Genomic DNA, 23,739 nt, shown 5'->3' with positions numbered 1-23,739 from the left:
CTCGCACCGGGCCCCGTACCGGGCCCCGTACCGGGCCTCGCACCGGGCCTCGCACCGGGCCGGCGGCAGCGGCAGCGGCAGCAGCAGCGCCACAGCCGGTCCCGCGCGGGGCTGTGGGGCCGCTCCTCCCGCCGTCACCCGCGCCCCGGAAGGACACGCGGGCGCTGGGAAGATGGCGGCAGCGGCGGGCGGCGCGGCCGCCCCGGTGTGCGTGCTGGTGCTTGGCATGGCCGGCTCCGGGAAAACCACCCTGGTGCAGGTGAGCGCGGCGGGGGGCGCTGCCGGTGTCCCCGCTGACCTGTCCCCGCTGACCTGTCCCCGTGTCCCCGCAGCGCCTGGCGGCCCAGCTGCACGCGCAGCGCTGCCCCCCGTACGTCATCAACCTGGACCCCGCCGTGCGCGAGCTGCCGTTCCCCGCCAACATCGGTGAGTGCGGCCGGGCCCGATCCCGCCGGGACACGGTGTGACACCGGGCACTGGGAGCACTGTGACACCGGGCACTGGGAGCACTGTGACACCGGGCACTGGGAGCACTGTGACACCGGGCACTGGGAGCACTGTGACACCGGGCATTGGGAACGCTGTGACACCGGGCACTGGGAACACTGTGACACCGGGCATTGGGAACGCTGTGACACCGGGCACTGGGAGCACTGTGACACCGGGCACTGAACACACGCTGTGACACCGGGCACTGAACACACATGGTATGACACCGGGCATTGAACACACATTGTGTGACATCGGGCACTGAACGCACAGTGTGACACTGGACACTGAACACACTCCAGGTGACACAGGGCACTGAACACACCGGGCACTGAACACACTGTGTGACATTGTGCATTGAACACACGACCCGTGTGCCACCTGTGCATTGAACACATGGCCCGTGTGACACCCATACATTAAACATACGGCCCGTGTGACACCCGTGCATTGACCACACGGCCCGTGTGACACCCGTGCATTGACCACACAGCTCGTGTGACACCCGTGCATTGAACACACGGCCCGTGTGACACCCGAACATGAAACATAAGTCCCATGTGACACCCATACATTAAACATCTGGCCTGTGTGACACCCGTGCATTGACCGCGTGGCCTGTGTGACACCGAACGTGAAACACGCGTCGTTCCTGGAGTGCCTGTGTCCGTGTTCCGCGGCACTGGCGGAGGGCGGAGGGTGCGTCTGTCGCCCGTTGGGCTGGTCGCTGGTGTCCTTTCAGAGCTTCCCAGTCCCAGCGTAGGAACGACTTTAGGCGTTTGTTGTTTGTTTTCAAATGTAACTCTTTTCTCCTGCCGGTCTTTAACAGGTGAAGTTCTAGGACCAAAGGCATTCTTCTGTTGCGTTTGTCCATTGGTTTTTTACTAGATCTGGTGCAATTTGATGTGTTTGGGTTCTTGTGGGCTTTTTTCTTTGTCAGCTATGAACATACTGGCAGGTTCCCTCTGGTTCCCTGTGCCCAGAGCAGTGCTAGCAAATAACTTGTTTAAACAACATGAACTTTAGAGAACACACCTTAACAATAAAACAGACCTTATGTTATATAATCATAGAATCATTTTGGTTGAAAAAGACCTTTAAGGTCAAGTCCAGCCGTTAACCTCACTGCCAAGGCCAGCACTGCCCCCTGTCCTGAGAACCTCCTGTCCGTCTGTCCAGCCCTCCAGGGCTGGTGACTCCAGCACTGCCCTGGGCAGCCTGTTCAATGCCCCACAGCCCTTTGGGGAAGACATTGTTCCCACATCCAACCCCAACCTCCCCTGGGCAACTTGGGGCCGTTCCCCTTGTCCTACGTTCCACCGTTCCAGGGGCTCACAGATCGTCAGGTTTGTGAGCGTCCTGCCTCTTACACTCCCCGGTTTGTCGTCCTGCCTCTGCAGGGGGTAAGACAGGCAGCGCGGGTACCCAGATGGATTTAGCGGTGTCAGGTGAATGATCAGAGTATCTGTTCCGGTGCTGGATCTCTAATAACACAGTCAGGTACTGTTACCTTGTTAACTGATGTTGATCAGCTGAGAGCAACACTCAGCTGAAGACATTGCAGCTAAAATCCTAAACTGGCGGTGTCTCATGTGAATTACATTGGCTTTCGTGTGTATGTTGAGCACTTGGCAAATGGGTCAGGTTTATTTATTTGGGACATTTTTCCTGTTGGTGCTGGATCTATTACTGAGACAAAAGGAAGAAAAAAATAAGGGTGTTCACCTGTCAGCAAATTGATGAAGAGGCGTATTTTAAATGTGTTGTCCTAAAAGTATTTATACATCTTCCTTTTCTAGATATCAGGGACACTGTGAATTACAAAGAAGTCATGAAACAGTATCCTTTTTTGTCTAAATCCCGAACCGTGAAATCCCAGATTGGGTGGGAGCAGACTGCTGGTTCTGCAGACCACGTGAAGGCGGCAGCAGGTGTTGACATTGCAGGAGTGCAGAATGCTGCGTGAAGATCGAAGGTTTCGACTGTGTATTTCTTGCATGTGAGGTTAGAAATGTATGTTCTACCGGTTCTGATACCCCTTGGGTCATTTTCTCCTGTGCTGGGAGTGGTTCTGCCTGTTAGTATGTTCTTACAAGCCGTAGACCCTCTGCCCACATTTTTTCCCTTGTTCTTCTGAAGAGCTGGTATCTTCCTTTGTGGAAGCCAGCAACCTTCTCCTCATGTTTTAACAACTCAAATTTAATTTGGTATAAAAAAATACGCAAATTCCTGTTTGCCTGTAGTGGGTGGAGAAAACTGTCTCCACATTGTTTGACTGCAGACAGAGCACTGTTGCCTTTCTGGGTCTCAGGCGCCGGACCGCTGGCTCTCGTTGCGCAGCAGCTGGTGACACCGGGGCAGGAACGTTACGCTGAAGTGGCTGCGCTTGGCAGCGGTGCCGACGCCCTTTGTCTTCTACCCAGTCGCTTGTGCAGACAGAGATCATGTGCGGTGTTTGGATTTGACTTCTAAATTTAATGTTTTAGACAAGAACAGAGATGGCGGGAGACAGAATTCCTGATTTTGGCTGTTGGTTGATTTGGAGCTACCAGCAAGACATCCCAGTACAAGTTTCGGTTTGGTCCGTAGGTGCATCCTTTGCTTTGCCGTGCCTGTCAGCCATTGCTGGAGTTTAAGCACCTCTTTAAATAGTCATGAAGGAGGGTGTCTGGCCTCGCGCTGGGATATTGAGAGCAGGGGCCCTGGGAGACAGTAGGTACCGATCAATCAGTGCTGGTTCTTATGTAGTTAAAATAAAAGGAACTTGATTAATATATAGATCTGTATATGTGAAAAAGGATTTTGAGTCTTTAAGGTGAGACTTGAATTATCTTGACAACATTAATTCCCATTATCATTTGAATTCTGCTGAAAAGTTCTTTTCATTATATTTTGAAGTATATATTCTTAAAATTCGGGGCATTCAGACCATTGTTAAATTCCGAGTTATTGGCTGTGTTGTAAATCTCTTTGGAAAGACAAAGATGGCTTTGATGTGTACACATACCTATATTTTCTCTTTGTCCAGAAGGTTCTGCTCGAATACCGGCAAGGGGAAGCCAGGGCCTGGCCCCGTTCCCTTGGCCCGTGACACGTGTTCGGGCAGGACAGGGACCAGCGGTGGTTGTTGCAGACTGACTGTGTGTGGGGGTGTGTGTTGGTGTCCGTGCGCGTGGTACGTGTGCAGCTGTTACCAGAGTCGGAAAAGCCCTCCGGGGTCTGCTCACCCGCCGCTTTCCTGAACAGAGCACCCAGGTACGGGCTGGGCCCCAACGGTGGGATAGTGACCTCTCTCAATCTCTTTGCCACACGATTTGATCAGGTACGAGGTTGCTCTGTGTGACACCGCGCTACGAACGCCGCGCCGGCAGCGGGGTTTGTGTGTGCGGGGTCCCGAGAGCACGGCGCTGGGGCAGCCTCGCGTCTCTCTGGAGCTGCAGCGCTTCCGCACAACGGGGGTTCCACAGAGCAGCCAAGCGCAGTAACTTCCATTTGAGAGACTTCAGTTTTCAGCTTTTTTGAAAGTAAAATTTAGAAGCCACGTGCACAGAACATTCTTTAATCTTTGTACATAACTGTTGTGTTGCACTGTGTCCACTACAAAATCTTTCGTTTGAATGATCTGGTTTTGAAGCAGGGAAAAGTGTTAAGTTTTCCCAGGCTGTGACGACTGGCTGCTCTCTGTAATCATAACGCTAAATCAGCGCTGGGGCAGGAACTTAAGCGAGATGCTGAGACGGTGCACAGTCTCGTAGTAAAGAGGTGGCAACACCTGTGCTTGTTGCGCCGTCTCTTCAGGCAGGTGCTGGAACACACAAAACCGGGGCTGTCGTTGCCCTGTGCAGTGTCAGCGCGTTTACCACCCTTCCTTAGTCCGGCATTTTCGCACGTAGGAGAATCGAGACTTTGATCATCCTTTGATACATATTCTGTTGTGAAATGGTTATGAAGTTTCCTGTTGTGGGCCTGAACACAAAACACACTCCTCCTTTTTCATCAGGTGATGAAGTTTATTGAAAAACGACAAAATGCATCCAAGTGAGTACATTCTACCTGTTTTTCTGAGATCAGCGGGGGCAGACCCTGTGAAGTCCTAAAAAGGCTCTCTGCATCTTTCCCAGTTGTTTCTCAGCCTCCGTATAAATTTTGTCTGGAAAAGGGCATAGAATTAGAAGAGATAAACCAGACTTCTGATATATCAAAGAAATGTCTGCTGATGCCAGTTCTGCTTTGCTTGTCTTCCATTAGACTGTCATTGTTCCTCACACAATGTTCCAATAGGCAGCAATTAATTCTTCTTATGAACGGTTTGCAGCACTAAGTGTCTGTCAGACGGATACCTTAGACTTCAATAGAATCTGAAGAAAGTAGGTGCATCTTGGTTACAGAATCCACGCAGGAAGTTTTCGGACGTGCCCACAGATCTTGTCCCTGTTTGGGAGAAACTTCTCTGATCTGTAACGGAATAATCACGTGATTTGCTGTTATGTGCTCGTGGTAATTAATCTCTTCGGAACAGGACCTTGTGCCTAACTAATCTTCCCTCATTGTTTCTGAGGGGCTACTTCTTAACAGGTATGTTATTATTGACACACCAGGGCAGATTGAGGTGTTCACCTGGTCAGCGTCAGGAACCATCATAACTGAGGCCTTGGTGAGTGTTTTCTCCGTGACTTGGCACTGAGGCTGCGGGAAAGAAGTGGCTGTTGGACAGCATGTACTGCTGATTAAAGTGTCTTTTACTCTTTGTTTCCAGGCTTCCTCCTTCCCTTCGGTTGTGGTTTATGTGATGGACACCTCTCGCAGTACCAACCCTATCACCTTTATGTCCAACATGCTGTATGCCTGCAGGTAGGAGGAGCTGAAGACACAGTCCATCTGCTTGGATTGCCCTGTCTCTTTGATACTTATTTTGGAGGGGAATCAGAGAATGGTTTGGGTTGGAAGGGACCTTTGAAGACCATCCAGTCCAACCCTTTCCGTGGGCAGGGACACGTTCAGTAGATTGGGGTGCTCAGAACCCCATCCAGGCCCCGTCCAGCCTGGCCTGGGATGTCTCAGGGATGGTTCAGCCACCACCTCTCTGCCCAACCTGGGCCAGGCTCTCACCACCCTCAGCACAAACAATTTCTGCATCATGTCCGGCCTGAATCTCCCTCCTTTAGTTTAAACCATCACCCCTTGTCCTGTCACAACAGGCCCTGCTCAAAAGTCTGTCCCCATCTTTCTTCTCAGCCCCTTTTAAGCACTGAAAGGTGCACTCAGGTGTCCCTGGATCTTCTCTTCTCCAGTGAACCCCCCAGCTCTCTCCCCTGTCCCCAGCAGAGCTGTTCCAGCCTCGGGTCACTCCTGGGGCTGCTCTGGCCCCTCTCCAGCAGCTCCGTGTGTGTCTGTGCTGAGGACCCAGAGCTGGACCAGCACTGCAGGGGGTCTCACCAGAGCGGGGCAGAGGGGCAGGATCCCCCAAACCTGCTGCTCCCGGTGCTGGGTACGCAGCCCAGGACACGGGTGGGTTCTGGGCTATGAATTCACATAGATGCCTCATATCCATGGAATCTGCTGGTTTGTTATTCTCTGTCTTAGTGCTTTTCCTGTTGGATAAGCAAAATAATTTCAGTGCCAATAGATGTTTTAAAGTCGTTGGGTCAAACTCCCACTGAAGACATCACACAGTCCTGAGGCTCCGGTGTGATGAAGGCTGGTTACATCAGATCTAACGCGCTGCCTGTTGCTTATAAAATCATTTATCTGAGGAGTATCGAGATAGCGTTGTTTAAGCTCCTGCTTATAAACACATAATATTTTATTCTGGTGGGTTGTTTTGTTGTTTTGTTTTTTTAATATTATTGATACTTTCCCTGATTCTTCAAGATTTGTTTGGAGCTCAGCATAGCATGGAGTTCTTTGTCTGTGTCTTCTTCCTCATGCATGGATTTATCTGTTTGGTTTCATGTTAACCAGGGACTAAATACTTACGTAAAGATAACATATCTAGAGCTGTCATAATTCACGGTAAATGTTGGTCGGTTTTCAACTGGTTTTCAAACAGATTTCAAAAACCTATCAGTCCTGGTCAAAGGCAAAAGTTTTGTCACTGTGATAGGCAGTTCTGCTTTATAGATGTTCTGAGTTATTCGAATTCATTACCCTGTTCACAAAAAATATCTCAGAACCTAAGGTTTGAGTTAAAATCGTTATAAAAAGCAAAAAGAGTTAAAACCGGGATCTGAGAGTCCTAGAAAACAGTTATCAAAATCAGCTGGCTGTCTAGAAAGGTGTTTTATATCTTGCAGATGTGCACTTGCATCTGGGGGTGTATTTTGTTCAAGCTAGATCTGGGTGAAAATCACATTCTAACTGATGCGGAGGAAAATCATCCCTTGAAGTCAAATATATTCAGTTTTGCATAAGACTTTTCTGCCTTATGCTTAACTTGGTTTCTACTCTAGTGAGATTTAAATTGATGTGTAATTTTTGGTGTGTTTTGTTTGTTCTCCTCCCCTCAGTATCCTGTACAAGACAAAGCTGCCTTTCATTGTTGCCATGAACAAGGTGAGTGGCGGCGCAGTTTCTGCGTCCTGCTGGAGCGCGGCTCGGTTCAGTTTGCTTTGCTGTAGTGTCTTTGTCCTACTACGAACGTAGATTTTCTAGGAAAGAGGGACGGTGTAGGAACGAGATAGGGACTCAGCAAAACAAGTCAATTCAATGTGAATCACGCTAAGCCATTTGTTACAGAAACAAGTCTCCTTATATACGTAACTATATTCTAATCACGCGTCCACGCTCCAAGCATGGATTCGCTAAAGGAGTATCGTGGGCTGTCCATGCGCTGGAGTCTCACTGATGATACGTCCGATGATTCACGCCACGCCAGGACCCCGGCGATTGAGGAACGCCCCTCTTTCTCACAGCAGATTCTGATCTCAGCTTCTCCAAGAGGCCTTGAGATTCCTTTGAGCCTGACTAATTCAGCAACAAATCTTTATCTATCAAAACCCGCCCATAGGACGGGAGGGAGCTGCAGGCTGAAACTGAACCTGAAACAGGTCTTCAATCTCATACAAATGCACAAGAAGAGTCGGGGTGGGCAGTTACACCCAAACTGTCCAGTTACAGGTAATACTGACAACCTGAAAAATAGGTTGCACCGTAACCCTAGGCTGTAGGGAAACTTAACGTTGCAACGAAAGGGTGAGTTCACCACCGAATCTGCTCTTGCAGTCCCCTGTAATCAGTCCTCATTAATTACTTCTGCTCGGCAGCGGGCTGAGCGGGAATCGTGTGACGCCTGCCGGTTGTGAGGAGGAAGTCCCACCTATTGTGGCAGCACAAACTGCACAAAAGGTTAAGCTCAGTCCAGGGCTGAATATTTTCAAACCGTGTTTTGAAACTAAGTTTAAAATGGAAATTTTTTCTTTGTCCACTGAACAGCCTGTCTAAGCATTAGTTCTTACTTCTAAAAAGTGTCTCTTACCCTTCCAGACCGACATAATTGACCACAGTTTTGCAGTAGAATGGATGCAGGACTTTGAGACTTTTCAGGATGCCCTGAATCAAGAGACGTCTTACGTCAGCAACCTGACTCGTTCTATGAGTTTAGTGTTGGATGAGTTTTACAGTTCACTGAAGGTAAGTATCTTCTTTTTTTCCTACCTCTCATAACATCCTGGAGAAGAGAAAGCTGGAGGACAATATAATGATTTGTATAAATACGTGATGGTGGGAATCACTGGAGAGGGTCCAGAGGTGGCGATGAAGATGTTGAGGGGTCTGGAGCATCTTTGTGCTGAGGAGACTGAGAGAGCTGGGGCTGCTGAGTGGAGAAGAGAAGCTGAGAGGGATGTGATCAGTGATCAACAGCTCAGGGTGGGTGTCAGGATGGACCAGACTCTGTTCAGTGGTGCCCAACGCCAGGGTGAGGGGCACCGGGCACAGACTGAAACACAGGAGGCTCCATGTGAACATGAGCAGAAACTTGTTTGCTGGGATGTGCCAGAGCCTGGCCCAGGCTGCCCAGAGCGGGTGTGGAGCCTCCTGCTCTGAGACATTCAAACCCCAGGGATCCTGTGGGATCTGCTCTGGTGACCCCGTGGGATCTGCTCTGGTGACCCCGTGGGATCTGCTCTGGTGACCCCGTGGGATCTGCTCTGGTGACCCTGCGTGATCTGCTCTGGTGACCCTGTGTGATCTGCTCTGTGACCCTGTGTGATCTGCTCTGGTGACCCTGTGTGATCTGCTCTGGTGACCCCGTGTGATCTGCTCGGTGACCCCGTGTGATCTGCTCGGTGACCCCGTGCGATCTGCTCGGTGACCCCGTGCGATCTGCTCTGGTGACCCTGTGCGATCTGCTCTGGTGACCCTGTGCGATCTGCTCTGGTGACCCTGTGCGATCTGCTCTGGTGACCATTTGTGATCTGCTCTGGTGACCCTGCGTGATCTGCTCATTGACCCTGTGTGATCTGCTCGGTGACCCTGTGCGATCTGCTCTGGTGACCCTGTGCGATCTGCTCTGGTGACCCTGTGTGATCTGCTCTGGTGACCCTGTGTGATCTGCTCGGTGACCCTGTGTGATCTGCTCGGTGACCCTGTGTGATCTGCTCTGGTGACCCTGCGTGATCTGCTCTGGTGACCCTGCGTGATCTGCTCTGGTAACCCTGCGTGATCTGCTCTGGTGACCCTGCGTGATCTGCTCTGGTGACCCTGCGTGATCTGCTCGGTGACCCAGTGTGATCTGCTCTGGTGACCCTGCGTGATCTGCTCTGTGACCCTGCGTGATCTGCTCTGGTGACCCTGCCTGATCTGCTCGGTGACCCTGTGTGATCTGCTCTGGTGACCATTTGTGATCTGCTCTGTGACCCCGTGTGATCTGCTCTGGTGACCCCGTGTGATCTGCTCGGTGACCCCGTGTGATCTGCTCGGTGACCCCGTGTGATCTGCTCGGTGACCCTGTGCGATCTGCTCTGGTGACCCTGCGTGATCTGCTCTGGTGACCATTTGTGATCTGCTCTGGTGACCCTGCGTGATCTGCTCTGTGACCCTGTGTGATCTGCTCTGGTGACCCTGTGTGATCTGCTCTGGTGACCCTGTGTGATCTGCTCTGGTGACCCCGTGTGATCTGCTCAGTGACCCTGTGTGATCTGCTCTGGTGACCCCGTGGGATCTGCTCTGGTGACCCCGTGGGATCTGCTCTGGTGACCCTGCGTGATCTGCTCTGGTGACCCTGTGTGATCTGCTCTGTGACCCTGTGTGATCTGCTCAGTGACCCTGTGTGATCTGCTCTGGTGACCCCGTGTGATCTGCTCAGTGACCCCGTGTGATCTGCTCGGTGACCCTGTGTGATCTGCTCGGTGACCCCGTGCGATCTGCTCTGGTGACCCTGTGCGATCTGCTCTGGTGACCCTGTGCGATCTGCTCTGGTGACCATTTGTGATCTGCTCTGGTGACCCTGTGTGATCTGCTCTGGTGACCCTGTGTGATCTGCTCTGGTGACCCTGTGTGATCTGCTCGGTGACCCTGTGTGATCTGCTCGGTGACCCTGTGTGATCTGCTCTGGTGACCCTGTGTGATCTGCTCTGGTGACCCTGCGTGATCTGCTCGGTGACCCTGTGTGATCTGCTCGGTGACCCTGTGTGATCTGCTCTGGTGACCCTGTGTGATCTGCTCTGTGACCCTGTGTGATCTGCTCTGGTGACCCTGTGTGATCTGCTCTGTGACCCTGCGTGATCTGCTCTGGTGACCCTGCGTGATCTGCTCGGTGACCCAGTGTGATCTGCTCTGGTGACCCTGCGTGATCTGCTCTGGTGACCCTGCCTGATCTGCTCGGTGACCCTGTGTGATCTGCTCTGGTGACCATTTGTGATCTGCTCTGTGACCCCGTGTGATCTGCTCTGGTGACCCTGTGTGATCTGCTCGGTGACCCTGTGTGATCTGCTCGGTGACCCCGTGTGATCTGCTCGGTGACCCCGTGTGATCTGCTCGGTGACCCCGTGTGATCTGCTCGGTGACCCCGTGTGATCTGCTCGGTGACCCTGTGCGATCTGCTCTGGTGACCCTGTGCGATCTGCTCTGGTGACCCTATGCGATCTGCTCTGGTGACCCTGTGCGATCTGCTCTGGTGACCCTGTGCGATCTGCTCTGGTGACCCTGTGCGATCTGCTCTGGTGACCCTGTGCGATCTGCTCTGGTGACCATTTGTGATCTGCTCTGGTGACCCTGCGTGATCTGCTCAGTGACCCTGCGTGATCTGCTCTGGTGACCCTGCGTGATCTGCTCAGGTGACCCTGTGTGATCTGCTCAGTGACCCTGTGTGATCTGCTCTGGTGACCATTTGTGATCTGCTCTGGTGACCATTTGTGATCTGCTCTGGTGACCCCGTGTGATCTGCTCTGGTGACCCCGTGTGATCTGCTCTGGTGACCCCGTGTGATCTGCTCTGGTGACCCTGTGTGATCTGCTCGGTGACCCTGTGTGATCTGCTCTGGTGACCCCGTGTGATCTGCTCTGGTGACCCTGCCTGATCTGCTCTGGTGACCATTTGTGATCTGCTCTGGTGACCCTGTGTGATCTGCTCTGGTGACCCCGTGTGATCTGCTCTGGTGACCCTGTGTGATCTGCTCTGGTGACCCTGTGTGATCTGCTCTGGTGACCCTGTGTGATCTGCTCGGTGACCCTGTGTGATCTGCTCGGTGACCCTGTGTGATCTGCTCTGGTGACCCCGTGTGATCTGCTCTGGTGACCCCGTGTGATCTGCTCGGTGACCCTGTGTGATCTGCTCTGGTGACCCCGTGTGATCTGCTCTGGTGACCCTGCGTGATCTGCTCTGGTGACCCTGCCTGATCTGCTCTGGTGACCCTGTGTGATCTGCTCTGGTGACCCTGTGTGATCTGCTCTGGTGACCATTTGTGATCTGCTCGGTGACCCTGTGTGATCTGCTCTGGTGACCCTGTGTGATCTGCTCTGTGATCCTGTGTGATCTGCTCTGGTGACCATTTGTGATCTGCTCTGGTGACACTGTGTGATCTGCTCTGGTGACCATTCGTGATCTGCTCTGGTGACCCCGTGTGATCTGCTCTGGTGACCCCGTGTGATCTGCTCTGGTGACCCCGTGTGATCTGCTCTGGTGACCCTGCCTGATCTGCTCTGGTGACCATTTGTGATCTGCTCTGGTGACCCTGCGTGATCTGCTCTGGTGACCCTGCGTGATCTGCTCTGGTGACCCTGCGTGATCTGCTCTGGTGACCCTGCGTGATCTGCTCGGTGACCCTGTGTGATCTGCTCTGGTGACCCTGCGCGATCTGCTCTGGTGACCCTGCGTGATCTGCTCGGTGACCCCGTGTGATCTGCTCTGGTGACCCCGTGTGATCTGCTCGGTGACCCCGTGTGATCTGCTCTGGTGACCCCGTGTGATCTGCTCTGGTGACCCCGTGTGATCTGCTCTGGTGACCCCGTGTGATCTGCTCTGGTGACCCTGCGTGATCTGCTCGGTGACCCTGTGTGATCTGCTCGGTGACCCTGTGTGATCTGCTCTGGTGACCCTGTGTGATCTGCTCTGGTGACCCCGTGTGATCTGCTCGGTTACCCCGTGTGATCTGCTCTAGTGACCCCGTGTGATCTGCTCTGGTGACCCCGTGTGATCTGCTCTGGTGACCCCGTGTGATCTGCTCTGGTGACCCCGTGTGATCTGCTCTGGTGACCCCGTGTGATCTGCTCTGGTGACCCTGTGTGATCTGCTCAGTGACCCTGTGTGATCTGCTCTGGTGACCATTTGTGATCTGCTCTGGTGACCCTGCGTGATCTGCTCTGTGACCCTGCCTGATCTGCTCTGGTGACCCTGCCTGATCTGCTCTGGTGACCCTGCCTGATCTGCTCTGGTGACCATTTGTGATCTGCTCGGTGACCCTGTGTGATCTGCTCTGGTGACCCTGTGTGATCTGCTCTGTGATCCTGTGTGATCTGCTCTGGTGACCATTTGTGATCTGCTCTGGTGACCACTTGTGATCTGCTCTGGTGACCCCGTGTGATCTGCTCTGGTGACCCTGCCTGATCTGCTCTGGTGACCATTTGTGATCTGCTCTGGTGACCCTGCGTGATCTGCTCTGGTGACCCTGCGTGATCTGCTCTGGTGACCCTGCGTGATCTGCTCGGTGACCCTGTGTGATCTGCTCGGTGACCCTGTGTGATCTGCTCTGTGACCCTGTGTGATCTGCTCTGGTGACCCCGTGTGATCTGCTCTGGTGACCCTGCGCGATCTGCTCTGGTGACCCCGTGTGATCTGCTCTGGTGACCCCGTGTGATCTGCTCTGGTGACCCCGTGTGATCTGCTCTGGTGACCCCGTGTGATCTGCTCAGTGACCCTGTGTGATCTGCTCTGGTGACCCTGCGTGATCTGCTCGGTGACCCCGTGTGATCTGCTCTGGTGACCCCGTGTGATCTGCTCTGGTGACCCCGTGTGATCTGCTCTGGTGACCCTGTGTGATCTGCTCGGTGACCCTGTGTGATCTGCTCGGTGACCCTGTGTGATCTGCTCTGGTGACCCTGTGCGATCTGCTCTGGTGACCCTGCGTGATCTGCTCGGTGACCCCGTGTGATCTGCTCTGGTGACCCCGTGTGATCTGCTCTGGTGACCCCGTGTGATCTGCTCTGGTGACCCTGTGTGATCTGCTCAGTGACCATTTGTGATCTGCTCTGGTGACCATTTGTGATCTGCTCTGTGACCCTGTGTGATCTGCTCTGGTGACCCCGTGTGATCTGCTCTGGTGACCCCGTGTGATCTGCTCTGGTGACCATTTGTGATCTGCTCTGGTGACCCTGTGTGATCTGCTCTGTGACCCTGCCTGATCTGCTCTGGTGACCCTGCCTGATCTGCTCTGGTGACCCTGTGTGATCTGCTCTGGTGACCATTTGTGATCTGCTCGGTGACCCTGTGTGATCTGCTCTGGTGACCCTGTGTGATCTGCTCTGGTGACCCTGTGTGATCTGCTCTGTGATCCTGTGTGATCTGCTCTGTGATCCTGTGTGATCTGCTCTGGTGACCATTTGTGATCTGCTCTGGTGACACTGTGTGATCTGCTCTGGTGACCATTTGTGATCTGCTCTGGTGACCATTTGTGATCTGCTCTGGTGACCCCGTGTGATCTGCTCTGGTGACCCTGCCTGATCTGCTCTGGTGACCATTTGTGATCTGCTCTGGTGACCCTGCGTGATCTGCTCTGGTGACCCTGTGTGATCTGCTCTGGTGACCCTGTGTGATCTGCTCGGTGACCCTGTGTGATCTGCTCTGGTGACCCCGTGTGATCTGCTCTGGTGACCCCGTGTGATCTGCTCTGGTGACCCCGTGTGATCTGCTCTGGTGACCCAGTGTGATCTGCTCTGGTGACCCTGTGTGATCTGCTCAGTGACCCTGTGTGATCTGCTCTGGTGACCCTGTGTGATCTGCTCTGGTGACCCTGTGTGATCTGCTCTGGTGACCCTGTGTGATCTCCTCGGTGACCCTGTGTGATCTGCTCGGTGACCCTGCGCGATCTGCTCGGTGACCCTGCGCGATCTGCTCGGTGACCATTTGTGATCTGCTCTGGTGACCATTTGTGATCTGCTCTGGTGACCCTGTGTGATCTGCTCTGGTGACCATTTGTGATCTGCTCTGGTGACCATTTGTGATCTGCTCTGGTGACCCTGTGTGATCTGCTCTGGTGACCCTGTGCGATCTGCTCGGTGACCCTGTGCGATCTGCTCGGTGACCCTGTGCGATATGCTCTGGTGACCATTTGTGATCTGCTCTGGTGACCCTGTGCGATCTGCTCGGTGACCCTGTGTGATCTGCTCGGTGACCCTGTGCGATCTGCTCGGTACCCCGCGTGGGCAGGTGGAGCTGGGGATCTGCAGAGCTCCTGCAGCCCAGCCAGGCTGGGGCTGCGCGGTGAGGAGGACAGAGACACACACGCACTTTTCGATGGTGCCCGGTGAAAGGACAAAGGCAATGGACACAAAGTGAAATACTGGAACCTGGGGTTAAACAGAAGAGGGAAAAAGAATTACTGTAATTTTACTGATTGAGCACTGGAACAGATGGTCCAGAGAAACTGTGAAGTTTCCATCCTTGGAGATGCTCAAAACACGCTCCAACAACATCTTGAGTCACCTGTTCTAGTTAGTCCAGCTTCTTGAGCAGAAGTTGGACTAGATGATCTGCAGAGGCTCCTTCCAACCTCAGCCCTCCTGTCCTCTGTGAAGGGGCTTTGTGCTGCCCCTTTGAACTGGAATCTGTTGGTGGGCCCTGCGTTGCGTGAGAATTTGCAGCTTTGAACACAAAGTAACTTTCGTGGCAGCCTGATTCATATCAAACCGAATTTGACTCGTCATGAGCAGAAGGCTAAGGTGGGCTGGTAAGAGGTAATGGGCAGTGTTTCCCATCCGAGACTATTTCCCTGGTTCTGAAAATGTCAAGTACAGCTGGACAATTCACTCTGTAGGAAGAAGGGAAAGAACCTGAAAAGCAAACAAACAACACGCTGTATATTTGCTGACACAGGAAAAGTGGGGTTTTCACTTGCCGGGTTTGAGAGGACAAATCCATTCCGTTCCTCTGAGAACACTGTGCGCTGGAGGATGCTCGTGATCCCGTAGTCTGTGCTACAAAGGTTTCGCTGAGTGCTTTTCATGAGATTTTACTTAAGAAAAAGCAAACCAATGGCTTTATGGATATTACAAGAAAGGCAATGAAAATGACTAAGTGATTCCACTCATACGGATAACGATAATTTAGCCAAAACAACAATACTACAAGTGCCCTGCATGGAATAATATACAGTATTTCAAAGCTGACTGTAGTGGTGCCTGGTCCTTGTTTGCTGATCCGCTGTTAGAACAGCAGAGTGCAGAGGACTATAGAGGAGAAGGCAGCTTGTGCTGGAGTGCAGTGAAGTGTAAATATTATATAAATATATAAATATGTATGTGCACAGTGCCTAGACCAATGCTTAACATGCTTTGGAATGCTTGACTGTTTGCTGTGCTGCTGATGAAATGCGGGGCTGTGTTGGAAAAGCCTGACATCCAAAGGCGAGGAGTTAAGACTGTCCCGCTTATGACAAAGAGGGAGAATTTTCATTAAGGGATGTAAGATTCTTAAGGGTCACCAAGTACTGGCTAGTAGTAGCCTTCGTTAGAGGTATTTTTTGATAATTGGTCTAATAAAAGCAGAAGAGGTGGCCAGAAGGGTAATGACAGGTGTGCGTTTGGGACGTATTGCACAGTAACCGATGGAATCCTGCGCGTCTTGCGGTGCTGGGGCTGGCTTTGGGTGCCCTTTGAGACGTGCTTCAGCAAAGCTCGGAACTGCCGAGGCTGCAGATCGGTTCCAGTGGTCTGCTGTGCTCTGGCTCTAGTGCGTGGATATTGCAGCAGTCTTAGCGACCGCGTGCAGCACCGGGGTCAGAATGGGAGCTCGGGTTACCAGCAGCCAAGTAAGCAGAGAAGGACTTGATCTTCCTTTTGAATTGCCCCATCTCGGTCATTATGTTTAGACATTGTCTTGACTCTGCTCTTTGTGGGATATTGAGATTGGGGGTACCAGGATGGCGCAGTCAGGTGTTTGTTTGTCTGTTTGTTTTTAACTGGAGTTCCTCCCTCATGGTGACATTTGTAAAGCAGACAGGAGAACCAGGCTCTGCAGAAAGGAAAGAAAACCAAACCAAATCAGACAGAAACCCAGACTAACAAACCCCAAACCAAACAAACCAGAGGCAGCAACATTAACAGCGGGTGGGGAAAGAGGTTGACAGCAGGAGCGACAGAAGCAGGAGTGTTACTGCACACCCGTACACGCTGTGATGGTTAAATGGCTGTCCTTAGGTCCCCCTGGCGTTTTCAGTTTAGTTTTTGGTTTGTTTTATTTTTTTTAAAGATACCGCTTAGTCTTTCCAGCTCTTACCATCCATCACTTACCTAAAGCTTGGCTCGGTTGCTCTTCAGCGCTGGTGTGGTTTTCTTTCACAGGTGGTTGGTGTTTCTGCTGTGCTCGGCACGGGACTGGATGACTTCTTTGTTCAGCTTTCTAAAGCTGCAGATGAGTACGAGAGGTAAGGCCGCCACCTTCAGCCCCTGAAGTTGCTCATGCACTCCTTCCGTCTGAAGGACTGTTCAAGGCAGTCCAGGGTGTTGATAACTCCAGTGCAAGAGGCACCACAACAAGCAGCAAAGGGAGAGTTCAGGGGTGATTTTTGTGCTAACTGTTCAGTGAAGGAGTAAAAGCCGTCTGTGCCAGCCAGTCCGCGATTCCGTACAATGACCGAGGGTGAGCTGTCCTCGGGAAGCTCACTGATCCGCTGGCAGACCGAACAGATGGGCAACTGGAAATCCAGTAATCCTCTGAGAGTTTGCCCCTTGCTGGATTCCTCCCCGTGCAATACTGCCGGGGTGCTCTGTAGCACTAGAGAGCAAACACAGTCACTTGGGTTACTTGGAAATACCTAAACCAGACCACAGACTGTTGTTGGGGGAAAACATATCATGCTGTACGGCACAGCCGGAGAGAGGGCGCCCTGGCTTCATGCTCCCAGGTCTAACTAGTCTGGCCTAGTCTTGCCCCGGGTTTGTGTGCTGCCTGCTCTGCTAACATACAAACAAACCCGTGTCTTCCCTTATCCCTCTGTTTTCCTGACTTGTTCCTCCACAAATCTCTAAGTCCCTTCCTTTTCCCACCTATTGTTCCTCCCCTAGACATCCCACAATAAGTCCTGTGCTATCCCCAGGTGCTCTTTCCCTGTCCCCGGGCAGACCCTGTTCACCAGGTGACGCCGGGAGCTCTGCTGGGTCACGGTGATGGTGTCACACCAAGAGCCCGGGCTGGTGGTTCTGGGACAGCCCCGGGAGCCGGGATGGGGGGTCATTCCTCCAAGTCCTCCAACTGGGTTCCTGCCAGCCCCTGTGCCTCCATGTCCCTTTGGGCTCACTGAGGTGGCTCTGCCGTGGTTTGGTGGCTCTGCCGTGGCTTGGTGGCCCTGTCCCGTTTTGGTGGCTCTGCCGTGGTTTGGTGGCTGTGCTCCGGTTTGGTGGCTCTGCCCTGGTTTGGTGGCTGTGCTCCGGTTTGGTGGCTCTGCCCTGGTTTGGTGGCTCTGCCGTGGCTTGGTGGCTCTGTCCCGTTTTGGTGGCTCTGCCGTGGTTTGATGTCTCTCCTGTGATGGCCAGGGGTGTTTGGGCAGGGTGTCATTTGTGCTGTCCCAGCTCCCTCCCATTGTCTGTGCTCTTTGGAGGGGCTGAGGAGTTCCACCACGTAACCAACAGCTGCTCTGGGATCCACGGCCTGTGTAACAAACCCTCGTTAGCGGTTTCACATCAGCCGCTTGCGTGCAGCCCAGACGGGCGGTCGTGTCCTGGGGGAGGTGATTGTCCCTTTCCGCTCTGCTTCCGCGGGGCGCGCCTGGGTCTGTGTCCAGCCCTGCCCGCGGCAGAGGACACAGAGCTGTTAGAGCCGGGCCGGGGGCCGCGACGGCGGTCGGGACCGGACACCGCTGCTGTGAGGAGCCGCGGTCGCCCAGCCTGCGGGAGGAAGGGCTCCATAGACCTCACCGTGGCCTTTCAGCACGCGGAGGGGATGTGAGAGAGACAGAGCGAGACGTTTTACCCGGCTGTGTGGTGGTGGGACACGGGCCAGCAGTTTTCAACCGCAAAAGGGTACATTTAGATTGGACATAAGACATTTTGTACAGCGAGGGTGGGGAGACACTGGAGCAGGTTGCCCAGACAAGTTGTGGACTCCCCATCACTGTAGGTGTTCAAGGTCAGGTTGGATGGCGCTTTGAGCAACCTGATCTAGTGAAGATGTCCCTGCCCGTGGCAAGGCAGGTTAGACCAGATGATATCTGAAGGTCCCTTCCAACTCAAACTGTCCATGATTCTGTAGGGCATGCACATCCACTTCATCCTCCCTTCGTTAAAGAAGTATCCAAGGTCCCATAGTGGTGCTTTGGTTGGGAAGCCCGGGAGCTCCTTTCTGTCTGAGATCCTTGAACTCTCGGCAGAGCAGGTCGTGTCTGTGGTCAGAGGAGGTGACAGGTGGGCTAACGGGGACGTGGCCACCTCAGCCAAGCTGCTTTGATTTCTTACCCAACAAGATGGTGTGAGAAAGGTTCCCTATTTTAATGTAGTATGTTCACTTATTTTTCATCCAAATCTGTACAAAAAAAAGTACTGTTAGCCTTTCTGAAATGTGTCTCAAACATGACAGCCTAGAGAAAACTTGGGGGAGGGAGGGCGTGCAGAAACAAGCCCCCAGGTGATCCATACTTAATGTAAATTGTGTATTAATTCAGACTGGGTGCGCTGTCTGTATTTATCTTTTCAGAGAGTACCGTCCAGAATACGAGCGCCTGAGAAAAACACTGGTAAGTACTTTTGTATACCTGGGCAGTGTGTCTTGGGGTCACTTTGATGCACATAATTGCTTCTGTGTTGAGAGGGTCTAACATTTCATTTACTGATCTCACTCCGTGTGGAAAAACTCCTGTCCTGAAGCTCACTGTGTGTCACTTTTTCCTGGAAAGCTGTTTTGTAAAACACATGTTGCTTAGTGTTCTAGTGCTAATAATTTATTTGGGCAAATGGCGAGAAAATGATGGGGAAAGATTTTTGTATCTTCCATTCTGAAGGACAGAAACTTTTTCAAAAATAACTTTCGCAAGTGATTTGCTGAGAATATCCCTGCATCTGCCCGCACCGGTTAGGTGACTTAGACAATTAATGACTAGGACTGAATCACTGTACCAGAGTCAGTTGCTCTGCTCACTCTGAGCTCTGGCTGCCCAAGGACGGTCTCTGCAAGCACAGCTTCGCTGAGCGTGGCTTCCTGATGCTCCTGGGAATGTCTGGACATCCATCGTGCGCGGAACCTCAGTTGTAACGTCAGACCTTGTTGACTTGGCTCTGCTGGGGGACAGAACTGGTGAGGTCACTCTTCGCTTGCGTTTCACATGTGCTCAGGATCCACATGTAACTGTACCTGCAGGAGAAGGCTCAAAACAAACAGAAGAGGGAGCAGCTGGAGCACCTGTGGAAGGACATGGGCAGCGTGTGCGTGCAGGGGAACACACTTGCAGGTACCTTCCTGAGGAGATCAGGTTGTATCACAGTATCACACAGTATCACAGTATGTTTGGGATTGGAAGATGATCCAGTGCAATCCCCCCATGGAGCAGGAACACCCAGATGAGGTTACACAGGAAGGTGTCCAGGCGGGTTGGAATGTCTGCACAGAAGGAGACTCCACAACCCCCTGGGCAGCCTGGGCCAGGCTCTGCCACCCTCACCCCCAACAAGTTGCTTCTCCTCTTGCAGTGGAACCTCCTGTGTTCCAGTTTGCACCCATTGCCCCTTGTCCTGTCCCTGGTTGTCACCCAGAAGAGCCTGGCTCCATCCTCCTGACACTCACCCTTTATATATTTATAAACATTAATAAAGTCCCCCCTTAGTCTCCTCTTCTCCAAACTGAAGAGCCCCAGCTCCCTCAGCCTTTCTTCACAAGGGAGGTGCTCCACTCCCTTCATCATCTTCGTTGCCCGTTGTGCAGAAGTCGTTTGAAGAGTCCTCCTGGGGAAGTCACATAGTGCTTTTCTGTCTTCACAGCAAAGGCGTGAAAGCAGCTTCGTGTCCGTTCCGTGGGACGGGTCGGACGCGGCTCCTCTGTGTCGGGCACAGGCACAAGGAGGAGCAGCCTTGCTGTGTACACAGAGCAGTGGACAGACTAGAAGTAACGAAACCCTTTAGAAAAGGTGGAACAGTCAGAACAGGAGAAAGCTCTGCTGTTGGTTGAACTGTCGCCTTATATGAGGCTGAGTACAGCTGATGCAGACCGTCCTGTATCTTTGGGCTCCAGAGCAGCTTTCTGTCCCTTGGGTTCTACTTGCTGTGTCGATGTGCAAATAGGAATTGTGAGGGCATGAGCCACCTTCTTGTTAACTGCTGGTTTGTGCATAACCGTTTCTGCTCCCTTCAAGGGTCTGATGATGCTTCTGCAATGGGACCCTCTGAGCTGATCCTAACGCGAGGAACTCTTGATGAGGAAGAGGAGAGGGAGAGTGATACTGATGACATTGACCATGAAGGTGAGGGAATGAGGGACCTGATCTGGTCTAAAAGCTGCCTGACTACTCAAGAAATACGCTCTGTAGTTCATTAACTGAATTGACTGTAATGAACACCTAGAAAATCAGCAAACTTCCAGTCACCTCAGTAGATGTGTCAGAATCTATAGCAGAAGTGCAGCTGCAACGCTTAGTCCAGCGATATCACTCTCCAACCTTTGTGAAAATTCAACTGTAAATTTTCTGTTCAAGTAGTTATTTTTAATAGGTGTATGACATGCATAAACCAGACAACTCGTTACGCTTGGAGCGTGCAGGGACCCCTGAGCCTGATCAATGCACAATATGTTTCGTAATGTTTTGGCCTGGTGGTTTCTGCCCCGGCTCTCCTCCCTTTCCCGTGGCTCCAGTCCTGGAGCAATCTTCTAAGTTCTTACCGTGTGTGACTTTTATATATCTCGCAGATTTAATCTTCATTCTTTCCCTGATGCGTTGATTTTTAGGTTCAGTTATTTCTTTTGCCTTGTAATGAAGATGAAATAGACTCTGTGTTGCTCTGACTAGCCTGACTCTAGCTGTCTTCAGTGACACAAGCAGAACAAGTGCTGAAATAGTGCTGAACTGTTGCTTTTTTCCTACCAGTTACCGAGGAGAGTCATGAAGAACCAGCCTTCAAAAACTTCATGCAAGAGACACGGATGAAATACCAGAGAAGCAGCAATCCAAATTAATGAGATACTCAGAAACAGGGGGTTTGGAGTCCCTCGTAATGGAGTTAAAAGTAATGGAGCAGCATAAAGCAACTCGCCTGGCACCATGCATGAAGTCTTCTACCTGTGAACAGCTGCTCCTCTGATATATTTATATCTTCCTGCGATTTATATCCTGTGATGTGAGTTACAGGTCTTTTATCCCACTGCCGCCGACTCCCTGCGGCTGCCGGAGCCGGCAGCACTTTGCTCTGCTCCGCGTTCTTTGGACGTGCCTGCTGGGAGCTGAGATTCTGGGCTCTGACAGCAGCAGCGTCTCCAGTGCTGACCGGTCTCCACAGCGCGTTTGTTCCCCTCTGCAGACAGGACACAGTGAAATCTGTGCTGTGCGAAGCTCCCTCTATCTGGTGTTTGTCTTGGTTGTAATTAAATATATTTTATGTACTAACAAATGTGCGATGGTTAGTAGCAGGAGATTGAATTTCACTGTTCTAATGCGAAACCTTTTTCTGTGCTTACAGCTCACCCATATGGATGCGCAGCAAATGCATCCTAATAACATTACATATACACAATACAGGTGCCTCCTAGGAAAATTCTGAGTGAGGAAAGTTCCCAGGAGATTAAGTAATAAAAAGAACATGGCTTGATTCAGCTGAGAAGGGAAGTCTGCATGGCTGTGTACTGGATCTGTAGGTAACGTAAACCAAAGCTGTTTCTGTGGATGAGTGCTCACCATAACCCCCCCAGCACTGCCCCCTGTCCTGAGAACCTCCTGTCCGTCTGTCCAGCCCTCCAGGGCTGGTGACTCCAGCACTGCCCTGGGCAGCCTGTTCAATGCCCCACAGCCCTTTGGGGAAGAAATTGTTCCCACATCCAACCTCAACCTCCCCTGGTGCAACTTGAGGCCGTTTCCTCTCATCCCATCGCTTGTTCCTTGGAAGAAGGGACCAACACGTTCCATACTCCAACCTCCTTTCAGCTAGATATTGCAGACAGGGACTTGGAGGTTGGCTAATACTTATTTTCCTGGTAGGCAGCACGGGCACAGATGTTCACTTTTCACCATCCTGAACTCGGAATCTTTGTTTTCTTTCCCCCCAGACAATGAGGTGACCTCACTGGAGATCTCTCGGTGGGAATCTGGCAGCAGACTCCACCAGCACAGCTGCTGTAGCTTTGTGGAAAAACAGCTTCTCTGGATTTCACGGGTACAGCTGGCAGGGAGGGGGAACGGGCAAGCAGCGTTACCTGCCAGCTCTGCTGTGATCACTGCTGTATTCATGTAGAGCCTTCCAAGAGTATGACCGTTTCAAATTTAGATAAACTAGACTGATCCTAGAAAGAAGTATAATGAGAAACAAAGCTTGAAACAAAGTCTCCATGGGTACCAGTAAGGTTAATCAGAGAAATCATACAATGGTTTGTGTGGGAGGACCTTCCCAGCCCCCAGTCCCCTGCCATGACAGGGACATCTGCACCAGCTCAGGGTGCTCAGAGCCCGTCCAGCCTGGCCTGGGGTGTCTCAGGGATGGTTCATCTACCACCTCTCTGGGAACCTGGGCCAGGCTCTCACCACCCTCAGCACAAACCATTTCTTCCTTTTGCATTGTCTGAAGCCAACCTCTTAGTTTCAAACCAAATACCCTTTCTGTTGCTACAAAACATGCTAAAAAGTCTCTCTCCATCTTTCTAACAAGCCCCCTTTAGTCCAGAAAGGCCGCACTCAGGTGTCCCTGGATCTTCTCTTCTCCAGTGAACCCCCCAGCTCTCTCCCCTGTCCCCAGCAGAGCTGTTCCAGCCTCGGGTCACTCCCGGGGCTGCTCTGGCCCCTCTCCAGCAGCTCCGTGTGTGTCCTGCTAAATGCTCTCAACCCCAGGATTCCCACAGCAAAGTCTCAGGTGTCTGTGCTTAACAAAGTAATTTAATCAAAACATAAAATGGCACGGTACAGCAAAGACACAGCCGGCAGGACAGGACACAGCACCGCGCTCTGCGCACCAGGATTGCCACAGCAGGATTGGACACAGCACCGCGCTCTGTGCACCAGGATTGCCACAGCAGGATAGGACACAGCACCGCGCTCTGTGCACCAGGATTGCCACAGCAGGATAGGACACAGCACCGCGCTCTGCGCACCAGGATTGCCACAGCAGGATTGGACACAGCACCGTGCTCTGCGCACCAGGATTGCCACAGCAGGATAGGACACAGCACCGCGCTCTGCGCACCAGGATTGCCACAGCAGGATAGGACACAGCACCGCGCTCTGCGCACCAGGATTGCCACAGCAGGATTGGACACGGCACCGCGCTCTGCGCACCAGGATTGCCACAGCAGGATTGGACACAGCACCGCGCTCTGTGCACCAGGATTGCCACAGCAGGATTGGACACGGCACCGCGCTCTGCGCACCAGGATTTCCACAGCAGGATAGGACACAGCACCGCGCTCTGTGCACCAGGA

The 23,739-nt window shown here is 52.3% G+C and overlaps 1 protein-coding gene across 4 annotated transcripts; it reads left to right on the top strand.

Moving 5' to 3' along the window:
- Position 1: 1 nt before the first annotated feature.
- On the top strand, positions 2-21,725 carry GPN1 (GPN-loop GTPase 1). 4 transcript variants are annotated; one of them, XM_065055324.1, is made up of 14 exons: positions 33-259; positions 333-426; positions 2,289-2,328; positions 3,745-3,811; positions 4,490-4,527; positions 5,065-5,143; positions 5,246-5,340; positions 6,996-7,041; positions 7,972-8,118; positions 16,482-16,564; positions 18,829-18,868; positions 19,489-19,579; positions 20,477-20,584; positions 21,206-21,725. In XM_065055324.1, the coding sequence occupies exons 1-14, from the start codon at positions 173-175 to the stop codon at positions 21,292-21,294; spliced, it is 1,104 nt and encodes a 367-aa protein (XP_064911396.1). In that variant the 5' UTR covers positions 33-172; the 3' UTR covers positions 21,295-21,725. The 4 variants fall into 4 exon arrangements, with proteins under 4 accessions (XP_064911399.1, XP_064911398.1, XP_064911397.1 ...); XM_065055326.1 differs by lacking the exon at positions 21,206-21,725 and having other exon boundaries at positions 8-259; positions 19,464-19,579; positions 20,477-20,583; XM_065055325.1 differs by lacking the exon at positions 3,745-3,811 and having other exon boundaries at positions 32-259; positions 4,471-4,527.
- Positions 21,726-23,739: the final 2,014 nt, after the last annotated feature.

This window comes from Columba livia, chromosome 3 (genome assembly GCF_036013475.1).
Source record: "Columba livia isolate bColLiv1 breed racing homer chromosome 3, bColLiv1.pat.W.v2, whole genome shotgun sequence".
In the NCBI taxonomy this organism is placed as follows: domain Eukaryota; kingdom Metazoa; phylum Chordata; class Aves; order Columbiformes; family Columbidae; genus Columba; species Columba livia.
This window is presented reverse-complemented; position numbering and strand designations above follow the sequence as displayed.

What these genes read in the sequence shown, in the direction of transcription:
- GPN1 (XM_065055324.1), top strand. Translation starts at nt 173, where the DNA reads ATGGCGGCAGCGGCGGGCGGCGCGGCCGCCCCGGTGTGCGTGCTGGTG. An exon ending in AACATGCTGTATGCCTGCAG is followed by an intron (nt 5,341 to 6,995) that starts GTAGGAGGAGCT and finishes TCCTCCCCTCAG; the next exon opens with TATCCTGTACAAGACAAAGC. An exon ending in AGCGCCTGAGAAAAACACTG is followed by an intron (nt 18,869 to 19,488) that starts GTAAGTACTTTT and finishes CTGTACCTGCAG; the next exon opens with GAGAAGGCTCAAAACAAACA.